The 17,528-nt window shown below is 36.9% G+C and overlaps 1 protein-coding gene across 1 annotated transcript in view; it reads left to right on the forward strand.

Annotated features, from left to right (window-relative positions):
* LOC127636984 (talin-1-like) overlaps positions 1-17,528 on the forward strand; it is a 180,469-nt gene that overhangs the window by 37,527 nt on the left and 125,414 nt on the right. Inside the window, 5 exon segments of the mRNA XM_052117803.1 lie at positions 414-431; positions 5,473-5,597; positions 6,646-6,854; positions 8,136-8,234; positions 13,923-14,090. Coding sequence (XP_051973763.1) covers positions 414-431; positions 5,473-5,597; positions 6,646-6,854; positions 8,136-8,234; positions 13,923-14,090 — 619 coding nt within the window.

Genomic DNA, 17,528 nt, shown 5'->3' on the forward strand with positions numbered 1-17,528 from the left:
AAGAAATAAACAACCAAATTAAAAGAAAAAAGATACTGGGACAGTTGAAGAAAATGCAGTGCTCTATAGCCTTACTTCAAGAAACCCACCTCACAGAAACAGAACACCAAAAATTAAAAAGAGAATGGGTGGATCAGGTTTACAGTAGCTCTTATGGGAAACGGAAAAAGAGAGGGGTAGCTATATTATTTAGTAGGTCTGTGTACTTCCATTGTGAAAAGGTTTTCCGGGATACAGAGGGGTCGATATGTTATGGTCATAGGAAGGATTGCTGGTTTTAAATTAACTATTTTGAATGCTTATGCACCAAATGAAGATTTTCCAAAATTTTTCAAAAAGCTTGCACATTTGGTAGCAGATCATGGGGAAGGTTTTTTTTTAAAGGGGGACTTAAATTGGGTACTGAAAAATAGAATGGATAAATTACCATCATCCTCAAAACCTCAAAGCAGAATGTCGAAAAGTCTAATGAATATTATGAAGGAATTAGGGTTGATAGATGCTTGGCGCTACCTTCATCCAAAAGAGAGAGACTTCACCTTTATGTCACAAGTGCATGGAAGCTACTCACGGCTGGATCACTTTTTGGTGTCCAAAAAAAACACATACCGAGTTAAAATTTTTGTTATTGAGCCAATAACCATTTCAGATCATAGCCCAGTACAAATGACACTTGATTTGGGATTGGAGCCGTGTATGAAGTATTGGAGAATAAATGTTTCATTATTGACAGATGTTAATATGAGAGAAGAAATAAGGTCAGCAATAATGGAATATTTTGCTTTGAACGACAATGGAATGGTCTCACCTACGGTTTTATGGGAAGCAGGAAAAGCCACAATAAGGGGAAAAATAATATCTATAGGATCAAAGTTAAAGAAAGACAGACTTAAAAAACAAGTAGATTGGAAAATGAACATAAGCAAAGGGGAAAACAAGAAGTATTTAATAAACTTAAAGACAATAGAGCCAAGCTAGATGAGATTCTGACCTATAAGGCAGAGGGTGCCCTTAGGTTTATCGATAGAAAATATTATGAATTGGGAAATAAGGCTAGCAGGTTATTATCATTTCAACTACAGAAAGCACAAGCTAGTCGAACAATTTCTAAAATTAAACAACCCCATTCCAACGGGATTCATTTCAGGTCGCCAAGGGACAAATAATATAAGGAGAGCATTAAACCTGCAGTCACTCATGGCAAAGGATACTCAAACGTCAATGCTTCTCAGCTTAGATGCTGAGAAAGCATTTGATAGGGTAGATTGGCAATTTTTAGAACAAACATTAATTGAGATGGGCTTCAGTGAAAAATTTACCTTTTGGTTTCGGCTGTTGTATAAGAATTCCAAATCAAAAATTAGAGTTAACGGACATTGCTCTGACTTTTTTGATATAGAGAGAGGCGTAAGACAGGGTGATTCTCTCTCACCCATTCTGTTTGCTCTCAGTATCGAGCCTCTAGCGGAGGCAATAAGACAGGATATCCAGATTGGGGGGGTGGAGGATGGTGGGGGGAAAGTTCATAAAATTTCTCTTTTCGCTGACGATATCCTGCTCTTTATAAAACATCCCCTTACTTCAATACCTCGACTAATGCAATGCCTAAAAGATTATGGAGACATTTCTGGATACAAAATGAATCAAAATAAATCAGAGGCAATGATGATATCAGGAATATGGCCTAAACAACTAAACGAGATGGTGTCATTTCACTGGTCTAAACAAGGATTTAGGTATTTGGGGATTATTATCACACCTGAAGCTACAAGACTTTTTGAGGCGAACTATAATAAGCTAATTAATCAAATAAGGAGTGATCTAGTTCGTTGGGAAGTTCTTCCTTTATCTCTGTTTGGAAGAGTTGAGACCGTAAGGATGAACCTGCTCCCACGTTTCCTATTTCTATTCCAGTCATTACCCATAAGAGTTCCAATTTCCACTTTTAATATGTTAGACAAATTAATTTCTCAATTTATATGGCAACACAAAAGACCCAGAATTAAATTTAAAATACTTCATTTGGCTAAAAATAAAGGAGGTTTGGTTTTGCCAAATATAAAATTGTATTACTGGGCAGCTCAACTAGCAGCAATTGTGACTTGGATCAGGGGAGATGAGGAAGCAAAGTGGACCCAAATAGAGCAAGGGGAAGTTAAGGGTGTACAATTGTCGGTCCTACCCTTTATAGATCTAAAACATGTCAATAAAATGAAAATTGAAAATGAATGGATAAAACATACAATAAAGGTATGGGCAGAGGTAAAGAAAATGCTTAAGGATGTTGGAACAATTTCTCGAGCTATGCCCATAGTGGGTAATATAGATTTTCCACCTTCAATGTGTGACCATGGTTTTAGGAGATGGGCAATTAATGGTCTCTTTATTCTTTTAATCAGCTCTTTGAAGAGACACACTTAAAGTCCTTCACACAACTTCAGGAACAATTTGATCTTCCCCCAAGTGATTTTTATAGATATTTGCAAATTAGGCATTACATTACAAACCATAAGGAAAAAGAAAGAATTGGCAAAATCCCAAATGGTATAGAACAATATTTTATCACAATTTCAGAAAAATGCCTCCCTGTTGGTACACATGTCTCTCATCTTTATAAAAGATTGTCAATAGACAGGGTTGGAAACGCTTATAATATTAAGGAAAAGTGGGAAATTGAAGCCAATATAGTAATAGAGGAGTTGTTATGGGATAAACTCTGTTATAGGTGTCATAAGGGAATTAATTGTCAACAGTGGAAGGAATTTGACTGGAAAATTAAAATACGTTATTTTCATACTCCTCTGGTTATTTCAAAGTTTGTAAAAGACCCCTCTGCAGCTTTATGCTGGAGACAATGTGGTAAAACAGGTGACCATACACATATATTTTGGGACTGTCCAGTAATCCTTGCGTATTGGAAAAATATTAAAGAAGAGATGGAGAAAATTGTAAAAAGAGAAGTTCCCTCAAATGTACGGTTTTTCTTACTGGGTGTTATATCAGTTGATGTGTTCAATGCTGACCAAAGATATATTTTACGGGTACTACTACTAATTGCCAAAAAAAAACATTACTGCTTATTGGAAGTCTGTGAAATCACCAACTATAACTGCGTGGAAACAGAGACTAAAACAGATTTATATGATGGAAAAAATTACTGCATCATTACAATTGAAAACTGACCTCTTTATTCAGAGGTGGCACATGGTTAAAGAATATTTAAATCTATAACTTTTTTTAATTTTTATTTTTTTAATTATTTTATTTATTTATTTATTTTTATATCATTTATATGGCTGTATAGTATTGTATCATGTTTGTTGAGATGTGAAGCTATATATATATATATACAGAATATTTTTATTTATTACAATTATGATTTTTCTCTGTATTACTCTTGTTATGCTATCACTTGTCTCAGATAATGTCTCTTTTGTTATGTTTTGTGAAAAATATAAATAAAAAGTAAAAAAAAACAAAACATTTAATGTTATTTGAATTGGTGCAATTTTTGTTTATTTCTATCTTTATATTGTGGAAGGCTTTGTTTGTTAAATGTTGTTCTCTTTTCTTTCCTAAAATGGAAATAAATTCCTTTTGACAGGAAAAGAAGTATATTGTTTGTTTGTTTGTTTATTAGTTTATTTGACAGGGACAATGTACATTAATTAGCATTACTGCAAATGCACCAGAATTAGCCAAAAGGCTATTTTTCATCCGTTGTCCCTGGACAGATCGTAATATTGTCTACCTTAAAAAGAAAACAGCTTTAAAACATTACAAGGAAAATACAAAATATAAAAACTATAAAACAATATAACTCGTTAAATCCTTTAAATTAATACAGTGTACAAATTCACTATATTTTCAACATTAGGTTAAAATTAAATATAATAATGTTGAACACAGTTACCCAACAGGGACACAGATGACAAGTACGATCAGGTAGAGGGAAATTGTAGCCTATATACTTATTAGTGTTGACATGACTGGTGTAATATGAACCAGTTTTTTAGTTGCTTTTTAAACAAAGTGTATGTAGTGAGTTCTCTAATATTCTGTGGAACAGAATTCCAATTTTGTGCTGCTGAGACTGAAAAAGCATGCTGGCTGAATGCAGTTTTCCATAAAGGAACAACACAGTCTCCTCGGGCCGACTCCCGTGTTACTCGCTGTGAGGAGTTTCTGATGTTTACAAATTTACTAAGTGGGGAGAAGACAGACCATAAATTATTTTATATAACAGACATAAGTTAGAATACTTGATAGCATTTTCCCAGCTTAAGAGTTTATGCTTTTGTAATATGGCACAATGGTGAGATCTAAATGATTTTTTATCCAAAATTTTGATTGTTTGCTTATAAAGTGACTCTAATGGTTTTAACGTTGTTTTCTTTGTTTGTGACCATGTTGTAAGGCAATAAGTGATGTGGGGCAAAACCATACTATACATAAACATTTTGGCGGCCTCAGTTGATAGGTGTGATCTAATAAAACGGAAATTTGCGATATTAAATTTAACTCGATTACAAACCAGTTTTATCTGTGATTTAAAGTTTAGTTTAGAGTCTATTACGATGCCTAGATATTTAAATTCTGACACAACTTTTATTTTTTCCCCTGACACATAAATATATGGTGTCAGATTTCAGCATTTACAAAATATGCGATTAATTGCTATTAACGACAAACATTTTTTTTTTACACGTGTTCACATCTATTTATTCCACAAGACAAAATAATAACTGAATTTACACAAATTATCCTGTTCAAAAGTTGATATCCCTTGGTTCTTAATATGGTGTTGCTTCCTCGATTATCAATGACCATGTCTTTTGTGATCATTTTTGAGATAGATAAGTGTTTGCTTTGTCCTTAACATTTGAGTTCTGCCCAACAGCGGTTGCTGACATCCAGTTTTTGACCTTTATGACGATTGAGGGAGTCTCAACTATTACAAAAGTTGAATACATTTATTGATGCTCAAGAGGGCAACAGACATAATTAAGAACCAAGGGGATATAATCTTTTGAACAGCAGAATTCATGTGAATACAGTAATTATTTGATCTTGTGGAATATGTATGTATGACATCTGTTATGTCATAGCTTAATCAGGAAAGTACTAAATAAATAGCAGAATGCAATTTTTATGATCCCTGATATTTATATATATATAATTTTTTTTAATTTTTTTTAAATTACAAACATCTTGGGGTTTCTGCAAGGGGGATACAACCACACAGCCTCAAGTAAACCATTTGTAGGTAGATTTTCCAGAAAGTGAAAGACTCTGCATCACAGGGCCTGGGACAGCATTCCCGGTTGTCCCTCCCTGACGAAGGCCCTGGCTGGTGGGTGTGTAGAAGTCTGTGAGTGACTGGTGTTCCAATTCTGGGAAATCTGCTGAAAGTTGCATCTGACAAATGCATGGATGAATGCAATCCAGTATTTTTAATACTTTCTCTCTCACTCTGTCTAATGTTTAGGCTTCTCAGGCCTGGAGAAAGAACAAAATGTACGAGTCCAAACATGAGATTCACTCTCAGGTGGATGCCATCACTGCAGGAACTGCATCCATGGTCAATCTGACCGCAGGTGACGTCTACTTAACACTCATGAACACTTGATCCAATCAGAAAAACAATGTTTTGGATGTTTCCATTCTTTTTTCTGGCTGTTTAAGGCGGTGTCAAAACTTTATTGGTCATGGATGTCACATCTTCGAACTTTTATGCTCAAATCTTGCCCTCTTCTGTCAGTCCTTCGCACTCACTGATTAAGAAAGGAAAATATCTCTCATCAACATTTGAACAGGAGCACTGTGAACATAAAAAGCAATTGTAAAAGACTGAATTGTAATTAAATTCGAGAAGTAGCTTTACCCTTTCAATTTGTATTTGCTCCTTCAGGGATTGCCATATAAAATATATGTTCATGCACAGAGTAATTGAGATTTGAAAGATTTAAAAAACAAAATAGCACAGACTGTTCTGTTTCCACTTTCTTGCTTTTTATTACTCATTTAAGTGTAGGAAAACCACAACAAAATACACTGATTAGACAAAACATTATGACTACCTGCCTAATATGCTGTTGGTCCTCCACGTGCAAATACTCAATTGACAACATTAATAAACAACATGTGGCATACAAAATATACAGCGCAATAAACAGAATACAGTCTGTTTAACTATAACATAAAACACTTAAGCTAAGGATTATCAAAAGACAGAGAATACAGATATAAGAACAGATTTAAAACTAACCAGAGAAGGAGCAGACCTCATGTGAAAGATGTCCAAAGTTTGGGAGCTGCAGCAGAGAAGGCCACTGCCATGAAGGGGTGTATCTGGTCTGCAATTGACATCCACATGAATGCCCGGACCCAGGGTTTACCAGCAGAACAGCAACCCTTCCCCGGGTAAACGGCACGCACGTACATGGCCGTCCATGTGATGTAAAAGAAAACGGGACTCATCAGACCAGGCGACCTTCTTCCACTGCTTCAAGGTCCAGTTCCGACGCTTGCGTGCCAATTGTAGGTGCTTTCGACGGTGGACAGGGGTCATCATGGGCACTCAGAATGGTCTAGTCTAGTCTAGTCATGTGACAAATGTGTTATCTTACTGACACTGTCTGTCAGGTGACCCAGCTGAGACGGATTACACTGCTGTGGGCTGTCCCGTCACCACCATCTCCTCTAACCTGACGGAGATGTCAAAGGGTGTGAAGCTGCTGGCGGCAGTCATGGAGGATGAGGGAGGAAACGGCCAACAGCTACTAGGTGCTGCCAAGAACCTGGCTTGTGCCGTGTCAGACATGCTCAAGACTGCCCAACCCTCCAGCACTGAGGTGAGACTGCTAGACACAAAGTTTTATGATAAAATACTGCTGTAATATTGCAAAGTTTTTATTGTTAATATATATAAAGGTTTAGTTCAGCCAAAAATAACAATTCTGTCAAACCCCTGTTATACCTGGTATTAAGATGAATTTTGGGTGTTCTGATCTGATCAGAGCTAAATACAGGTGTAAATGGTTCTATAACTTTTTTTGGATCGGATTACTGAAACAAAAATGTGTGTGAGGTATAGACCTGAATGCACACGGACAGCAGCAAAATGCCACCCCTCACCTGTCAATCAACCGCTGTGTAAAACGGGAGTTTTCAATTTTGCTGGTTACATGCGAATTTAGAAGGAAATAACCATCCGATCTGGAACATTGTAAAAAGCAAATATACATGCATGAGAACTTCTTCTTTGTGTCTGATATCCACATTCAGTGACAGTGATGGGAAGCACACACATCTGAAGGTACTCCACTAAAACAACTGAAAATGCTGCTCGAAGTGTTGCGTTTGTGCTTAGATTCAAGGTCAGCTGCATCCGGGCGAAACTGTGATACAATTATTTGTCTTTTCTGACCTTTTTGCGGTTTATCACTCATTTACACACTGACATAGCGATTGATATACTGTACAGTATGTTGTCATGAAATCAGACACACTCCCTCTCATTTGAATGTCCAGGTGTAAACACACTAATAGACTAATAACATAGTTTGTCAGTCGTATGGACTACTTTTATGATACTTATGATATATTGTTTTTTTGGAGCTCGACAAATGTGGTAACTATGAACTGTTGTTGTATGAAAAGAGCTGTGTGAAGATTCTTCAGAAAGTCTACTTTTTGTATTCCACTGAAAAAATAACAGCAGTTATTAATGATATGGAAGTGAGAAAATAATGACAATTTTAGGTTTTTAATATGTAGTGGTTGACTGAAATGGCTTTTTTTTTTTTTTTTTCGATTGCAATATTTTGAGAGCTCAGTGGTTGATCGCCAATAATGATTATATGCAGGATATAAAAATACATACATTATATGATTTAATACAATTTACTGTTCAAAAATTAACTAAAAACAATTGAAAATGGAATTTGTTTATTATCCATTGACAAGGATGTCTGTAGATTTTGAAACTGACACATAAGCGAATAACCACTTTTAATTGAGCATGCAGACACTGTTTTGGTCAATGCCAATAATATACAAATGCCCACATTTTTGCTAATTTATCAGTTATAATGGTCTTTCCTAGTAATATAAATGTGTGTGTGTTTTCTCAGCCACGTCAAAACCTCTTGCAGGCAGCAGGTAACGTGGGTCAGGCCAGTGGTGAACTCTTGCAGCAGATCGGAGAATCGGATGCAGATCAGCACTTCCAGGTGTGACAAACACACGCTCTCTCACACTACTGTAAAACACTGTCGCTGTTAATGATTAACCTGTGTTCTTATCAGTCTATAGGTACAGCACCTTTCACACACTCCAGACGGACTCACCAGTATAGTCACATGCTGGTAAATTATGAGCAATTAATATTCACCAGCCAATCAGTCTTTTTAATCAAGCATAGTAATTCTTATACATGATCACAGTTTGACATAGATCTTAATCAATATCAGATAGTCACACTAAGCCTGGCCTGAAAAAAATCACTTTCTTAATCATTTATTTTGTCTTGTTTTCCAGAACAAAATGGTAAATTGTGTAAGATTTGACTTAAAATTATGATATATATATACACTCACCTAAAGGATTATTAGGAACACCTGTTCAATTTCTCATTAATGCAATTATCTAATCCACCAATCACATGGCAGTTGCTTCAATGCATTTAGGGGTGTGGTCCTGGTCAAGACAATCTCCTGAACTCCAAACTGAATGTCAGAATGGGAAAGAAAGGTGATTTAAGCAATTTTGAGCATGGCATGGTTGTTGGTGCCAGACGGGCTGGTCTGAGTATTTCACAATCTGCTCAGTTACTGGGATTTTCACGCACAACCATTTCTAGGGTTTACAAAGAATGGTGTGAAAAGGGAAAAACATCCATTATGCGGCAGTCCTGTGGGCGAAAATGCCTTGTTGATGCTAGAGGTCAGAGGAGAATGGGCCGACTGATTCAAGCTGATAGAAGAGCAACTTTGCCTGAAATAACCACTCGTTACAACCGAGGTATGCAGCAAAGCATTTGTGAAGCCACAACATGCACAACCTTGAGGCGGATGGGCTACAACAGCAGAAGACCCCACCGGGTACCACTCATCTCCACTACAAATAGGAAAAAGAGGCTACAATTTGCAAGAGCTCACCAAAATTGGACAGTTGAAGACTGGAAAAATGTTGCCTGGTCTGATGAGTCTCGATTTCTGTTGAGACATTCAGATGGTAGAGTCAGAATTTGGCGTAAACAGAATGAGAACATGGATCCATCATGCCTTGTTACCACTGTGTAGGCTGGTGGTGGTGGTGTAATGGTGTGGGGGATGTTTTCTTGGCACACTTTAGGCCCCTTAGTGCCAATTGGGCATTGTTTAAATTCCACGGCCTACCTGAGCATTGTTTCTGACCATGTCCATCCCTTTATGGCCACCATGTACCCATCCACTGATGGCTACTTCCAGCAGGATAATGCACCATGTCACAAAGCTTGAATCATTTCAAATTGGTTTCTTGAACATGACAATGAGTTCACTGTACTAAAATGGCCCCCACAGTCACCAGATCTCAACCCAATAGAGCATCTTTGGGATGTGGTGGAACGGGAGCTTCGTGCCCTGGATGTGCATCCCACAAATCTCCATCAACTTCAAGATGCTATCCTATCAATATGGGCCAACAGTTCTAAAGAATGCTTTCAGCACCTTTTTGAATCAATGCCACGTAGAATTAAGGCAGTTCCGAAGGCGAAAGGGGGTCAAACACAGTATTAGTATGGTGTTCCTAATAATCCTTTAGGTGAGTGTATATCCCCTGTTTTCAGAGAATGCATCTTGATTTAAGGTTTATTCATAGCTTTTGCTTGTTTTAAACATAAACTAAATTTAGCTAGATTTATGCTCAACATGGAAAAGAAATTTGGCAATGGGTTAAGAAAAAAACACCTAAAAGATGTAGTAAGATATTTTTCTCTGACAACAGGTGTTAATAGCTTTTTTATAGATTTTTTTATCTTTAGAAATTTTTACAGCAATCCAAATAAAAAATACTAATTAAGAATAGGATTTTTTTTCCTTTGGTAATCGAAGAGTGTAAGTTCAAGTTGTGGTGACGGCCTCATATGACTATATTTCCAGGCGTTCGTTTCATTACGGTTTTTTTGCATGAAACTCTGACTAAGAAAATGTTCACAATTTGATTATTTTATTTAATCATAATTCACTCTCAAAGTTATGAAATTACATCTAATGCCCTTACAGTTGAAGGCTATGGGTTACATTAAATAAAATAAAAAAATATACAATTATCACACTATCAAATGTATATACATCATACTTAAACATTACACATATTAGCATTGAACTAGTATGACAGAATCGGTTGACACTAACAGTGGTATTAACACCAGTAATACCAGTGTCACATCCACACCGGACTCCTCTCTCAATTTTTCGGATGGGACTAACCTTCCACAGGTGGACAGCTCTTCCGGAGGTAGGAAACCTCTCTCATCTGGAGTATGTGCGAGACACGTTAGCGATCCATCACCTCTCACCACTACCAACACACTGGTCAGAGGAGGTCATTCCCATCACCGCGACACACAAGTTGACTCCTCTCTCAAAATGCCCCCTTACTCTGTGGGTTATGGCGGGAAACCCTTTGCCACCACCGCCACCTGCTCCGACTACCACAGAGTTTACTTTGTGGCGTACAGCACTATCTTCCAAAGTGGATGCTCCCCCACTGATGTTGGCCATTCCTTACGGGTTATCAGCACGCATGCCTGCCACGGTTAACGAGCCAGCGCACATGCCTGTAGCCTCGACTGTCCCAGAGCCAATGCCTTTAGCCTTTGCTTGCCCAGTGCTTGCGACCACGGAGGTTGTTCCCGAGTCACTGCCAGTGCTCTCGACCACAGAGGTTGTTTCCCAGTCTCAGGCTCCTTGCTCCAAGCCTTCCACGGCTCCTTGCTCCAAGCTTTCCACGGCCTTGTCCCTCGAGCCTCCCGTGGCCTCATCCCTCGAGCCTCCCATGGCCTCATCCCTCGAGTCTTCCATGGCTCCGACCTTCCACGGATCTGCCCCTTGAGCCTCCCATGGCTCTGCCTCCCATGACTCCAGTTGCTCTACTTCCAGATCCGCCTATGGCTCCGCCTCCTAAGTATCCACCTCCTGTGACCAAATCACCTACCTGACTCTGTCCGTAATCTGTGGCCGCCTCCTGATCCTGTCCTTGCTCTGCGACTTTATTAGGAACACCTGTTCACCTACTTATTTCTCTGATTATGTTATCAGCCAATCATATGGCAGCAGTGCAATGCATAAAATCACGCAGATATGGGTCTGGCGCTTCAGTTAATGTTCATTATTCTCTCCATCTCAATTAAAGATAATATAGTTTGAGACCATTTTTTCTGCATTTATGCAAGTATAGGCTAACAGTAAACATGTTTTGGGCTACTAACAGTTTTAGTTTGAATCTCTTTAGAATTGCTTAATGCTTTAGAATTTCAGCAGAGATTAATTTAGTTTTTGAAGATTTTACTTGTAATTAGGGCTGTTTAACATTGTAATTCAGTGCAATTAATTATATAAAAAAAATTAACACATTCAAAATATTTACATGATTTAACCATTACATGATTAAAAATATATTAATCATGTCTCCGGACTATAATAAAGAATATTCCTACCATCGAAGCAATAGAGCACAATAGTCTGGTTCCGGAACTAAAAATCCCATTAATTTCATCCATAGACTAATTGATTTTCAACAATATTTTAAAACCTTTTTAAAACAGATCTACATTGAGCTTCGAATTTGTTCATTGATGGTAAATGCTTCAGTTGAAGCAATATGGCGATGTTATTTTAACTTCATTGTTTAAATGCGTGTTTGTTAGTGGAATTCATGGTAAACAACTACATTACCCAGGGTCCAACAGAGATAGTTTAACCAATCAGAGAATTGCGGCCTACCAAACGTGCCTCGGTGCGACCGCCCACTCCCATCATGTACTGTGAATGATGTAATCGAGTCAGTGCCTCTTCATCCTTAAACTACTTATCTATTTGTACATATTGGAATATTTTGCAAAAGACATTAAATATATAATTTCTATACTTATAATCAACAACCTAAAATCAATAGTTTTATTTACAGAATTCCCATAGTTTTTTATTCAATGACATAATTTGCAATTTTCTATGCTGTGTGTGAAACCAGTATACTGCTGCAACCCTAGTCATATAGAGAATTGGGTTCTGACCTGTGTGATGATCACCAGGCAGGTTATTTTGAGGGGTTGGAGGTCAGCTGGTGTGGCCCCATATCCGGAGTGTTACACAGAGATGGGGAGGGTGGCGGTTTATGAGGAGGTGTCATCGGGAAGACCGGGTGGGTTGGATTTGTTTATCTGTAAATGGGGCAGGTATTTGGAGTTTTTGGAGGGCTCTTGGGTGGGGTGTGGAGAGAGTAGTGTTATATAGTTAGTATGATTAGTATGTGAATGTATGTATGTGTGTATGTATATATATTAGGGCTGTCAATCGATAATTTTTATTAATCAAAGTAATTACATGGTGTCCCGATTTATTAATCGCGATTAATCGAATATACAAATATTTGCTGAGAAAATATTTAGCCCCTCATATAACAATAATTCAATATATAAAGATTATACATATTTAAATCAATATATAATTATACATAGTTATCTTTAAATATGTAAAAATTATATATATATATATATATATATATTAGGGCTGTCAATTTACTGTAATCTTACAGTATATTACAATAATACTCAATCTTTAATCACATCTTGAGATCCCTTAGTTCGCATTTGCGGTCCTTCGTATGTTTGTGTTGTTCTGCCTACTGAAGTATTTTCTTCACTGTATAAACTGCGTGTAGCTCATACTGCTGAAATTTAACTTACTGCCCTCTGGAGTAAACAGGTGGTACTACAAGCTTGCATTTCTCAGGAATCTTCCTTATTGTGGTGCGATTAATTGCGTTAATTTTTGTCAAATTAATCACACTGAATTAACACGTTAAATCGACAGCCCTATTATTTAAATATATTTATATGTGTGTGTATGTATGTTTGATATATATGTGTGTGTGTGTTTGTTTGTTTGTTTGTTTTGTTTGTTTTTTTCTATATACTTATTTATGTTTGACCACAGAGTTGGTTTTTGGGGGTTGGGCATATATACACATATATACACATATATATTTATATGTGTATATATGTGTATATACGTTTGGCATTTCTTTGTTATTGTATGAAAATGTAAATTGTATGAAAATGTAAATTACTAAAAAAAAAACTAGTGAAGATTATTCACTCATAAGCACTCATGGAATGTGTCTCCACAACAACTTAATTGCTGTTCTTCATCTTCAAGTTCATAGTCTTGGCTTCAATGACGATATAAACTTGCATTTGTCAAAGCACTAGTGGCAGATCAAAAATACTCTTTTGGTGCTAGCATTTATAGAGATTCCAGCATTGCATCTGACCAGCTAGTGTGGGTTAGTAGGTCTACCAGCACTGTCTGTCACATGCTAACTGGTTGGTTACACTTCTGTAACACTTTAATTACCTTCAAAATTGGTGGATTTCTGAATCAGCAATGTTTGATTAGCAAAATTAGCAAAATCACTATAGCGTAATGTGTGATGTTTTTTTTGCAATTACAGTAGTATGCAAATGAGAGATTCATGAAATTCATGAAGCTTGTTAACTTTTTAATCATTTAATTTTCTCCCTTATAGATAAATCTGTAACTTTGAAAGTTCTGAAATTTTATTCAAATGTGCATCCGTTTCCGTCATTCAGGGATTGTCTCTAATGATGTTAAATAAGCACCCTGTACTCAGAAAGCATGCTGTGGTATTTGCAGGACATGTTGATGCAGTTGGCGAAGGCTGTGGCGAATGCGGCAGCAGCTCTTGTGTTGAAGGCCAAAAATGTGGCTCAGAAAACAGAAGATCCGGCCCAACAGAACCGCGTGATCGCTGCTGCCACCCAGTGCGCGCTCTCCACATCACAGCTGGTGGCTTGCACGCGGGTGAGATTTCACACATTTATTCACAGCATGGACACTGCACAACTACTAAATGGCCTTTATGATTATTATTATTATATAAGCAATTATTAAATCACAAAAGGCTGCACAGTATTTTCTGTAATCTTCTACACATGTTCAAGTTTATAATGTGCATTGAGAACGGCAAGCGCTCCAGGTTCACTTCATTTTCTTAATAAATAATTTGGAAATGACTGACTTCTGGTCTCGTCTGTCTGATGCAGTTGAAAGGCTACTTTGACTTATAAAAAGCACTCAAACATTTTAAGTTTGCTATTTACAAGAAGCATCTGCTGATGTCAAGTCAAGTCAAGCTTTATTATAAGCCCAAGGGGCAATTTTTGGTGCAGCATAACATATAATCAAGGTTGGGAGGGTTACTTTTGAAATGTATTCCACTACAGATTACAGAATACATGCTGTAAAATGTAATTTGTAACATTATGTTAGATTACTCAAGGTCAGTAATGTATTCTCAATACTTTGGATTACTTCTTCAGCATTTTTCACTTGTTTTGACTATAAAATATCTTATGCAGTGTTGTTTCTAAAACAAGATCCATCAAACTGAGCTTGTTTTAAGGATTTTTAGATATTGTTACTGGAAAACAATACAAAAATGATCAAGAATATGATTTTTACAAGAAAAAGAAATTATGATCTAACGGGAATTTTGTTGATAAAAAATATGATTGTGTCTGGTAACATGTGCGTGTAAAATGGCTACAAGTAGCATTTTAGCTTAGCGTAAAGATGACAATTTACACAATGTTTATTTCTATTTCATCTGCTCCAAACTTACTTCAAACTTACTTCTCTGTCTGCTTGTATGAATGTAACACTTTGTAATGCACTTTGGATCACATGTGTATAAATGTTTTCCATCTGAAAGGACTAAATATTAAATTAAACAAATGACCAATTATTTAAATTGTAACTGTAGTGGAATACAGTTACTTATATTTTGTATTTTAAATACTTATACATGTATTCGTTACTCCCCAACCCTGCATATAATACAAATACATTAAAACATTAATTACATAAAATGACACTAACATCAAAACACAACATTCAATCACCTTACAAGTTTAAAGTCTTACAGCAGTGGGGATGAAGGAATTCCTATACCTATATAGTCTAGGCATAATATTATGAATACCAGAAGGAAGCACTACAAATTCATGAAACAGTAGGTGGTTATGATTGCCAAGAATGTCTCTGGCTTTCTATAAAACAAACCGTTAAAAAATCATGGACCATGCCTCACAGAAAAGAGATCTCAGAAGACCTACAATCAAGAATTGTTGCTTTGCATAAAGCTGTAAAGGGTTACAAAGTTTTCTCAAAGAGATTAGATATTCATCTATCCACAATTAGACATTAATTAGACACAATGATTTAGTACTATGGCTACTCTCCCTAGAAGTGGTCAGCCAGCCAAGATGACTCAAAAGGCACACCGCAGAATGCGTAAAATGAGATTAAAAAAAGAACCCTAGAGTGACTGCTAAAGACTTAAAGGAACAACTGGAACTGGTTAACATTGCTGTTCATGAGTCTACTGTACTTCCACAAAGGAAGTCGCTGCTTTCCATCAAAAACATTGAAGTTTGCCAAAGACCACCTTGACTCTCCACAAAGCTACTGGGAAAATATTTTGTGGACTGATGAAACTAAGGTCGAATTGTTTGGGATGAACACGCATCACTACGTATGGCATAAAAAGGGCACGCATACCAACATGAAAACGTCATCCCAACAGTGAAGTATGGTGGAGGGAGCATCATGATTTGGTGAGAGCCCAGACCTTAACCCAATTGAGATACTGTGGAATGACCTCAAGAGAGCCGTTCACACCAGACATCCTAAGAATATAGCTGACCTGATGCAGTTCTGTAAGGAAAAATGGTTTTGCAGGTCTACCGGAAACGCTTGGTTTAGGTTATTGCTGCCAAAGGAGGATTGACAAATGATTAATTCCAAGGCTTAATTCCTTACTTTTTCAAAACCACTGTGAATTTTTTATGGAATTTGATCAACAAAGGCACATTAAAGGTGATAATTATCTGTGTGTTGCTAGCTTAATCACATTGTGTTTGTTTATACTAGATAAGATCACATTTTATGACCAATTAATGCAGAAAAACAACTAATTCCAAAGGGTTCACGTTATTTTCCTTGCCACTGTATGTAGCTCTACCACTAATTATTATTGTGACATTTTTCAGTGAGAAATTATTTGTTGTCTAGATGCAGTGAAACTGCAGTGGCGCATTCATGGTTTTCAAACTGGGAGGCACACCTCCCCAAGGGGGCACCAGAGCATTTCAAGAGAGGCGCAGAGATTGATGATAAATTCACCAAGTAAAATCAAAAGATGCATGAATACAATAAAATGTATTGTGAAGATAATTGACCATTAATTGCTTAATGGAACATAGTCCAGTTAAAAGACCAAAGCTCTATGGCATTATAAAACTGTTAAATGTCAAAAGCACATGCACATCATGCAAGAGCGCATTCATGTTCCTGTTGCGCGAGAATAAATCTCTCCGCTCGCACCCAGATTTCCTTTGCTCTCGCACAAACATTAATCGCAGTGAGCAGCACGTGCAGACTATTTATTAAGATATTAAAGGGCCACTATTTTTGCTGCTACAATTTAGCATACTGTACAATTTAAATGTATTGCAATGACAGCAGGCTTTTGTGGACAGAGAAGTTTACAGCATTCTACCAGATTTTGAATGAGGACATTAAAAACAACTAAACAGACACTCAAAGGTCTTCCTTCAATTTTCTGCCAAGAAAAGATGGAGGGTTTAACTGGATCTCCTAAAGGCCTGTGCAGACCAAATCCGAAACAAACTATAGACAAAAGGTCTTATTCACACTAAGTAGTGAATGAATGAAAACCAATTTCACACCTGTACACTAGGCACTGCTGTTCAACAAACACATTTTTGCTGCAAGCACTGCATGCGCTGTTCAGCATTCAGCTGTGAATGCATGAGATTCATATTTTTAATGTCGTTAAGGCATTTACCTAACTCCTTCATTATGTTCTTTCCATTATTTTGCCTTTTCAATGCATTTTGAGAAATACAGAATAAATTGACCTCTGTCCCGTGTCTACTACGTCTGCCACAGGGTATTTTACAACAAGTGTAATCCAAATAAACTACCAAACACAACTGCTCTTTTTTAAATTAATAGTTAATCCAAAAATGATCGTTTTCTCATCATTTACTCACCCTAATGCCATCTCAAACACATATAACTTTCTGTCTTCTGCAGAACAAAAACGAAGATATTTTAATGGAGATATGATGTGAATAGATCCACACAATGCAGGCCAATGTGGTCCAACACTTCCAAGCTCCAAAAAGGACATATAGGTTATCCATAAATCTGGAG

This window comes from Xyrauchen texanus, chromosome 44, assembly GCF_025860055.1.
Source record: "Xyrauchen texanus isolate HMW12.3.18 chromosome 44, RBS_HiC_50CHRs, whole genome shotgun sequence".
NCBI lineage: Eukaryota > Metazoa > Chordata > Actinopteri > Cypriniformes > Catostomidae > Xyrauchen > Xyrauchen texanus.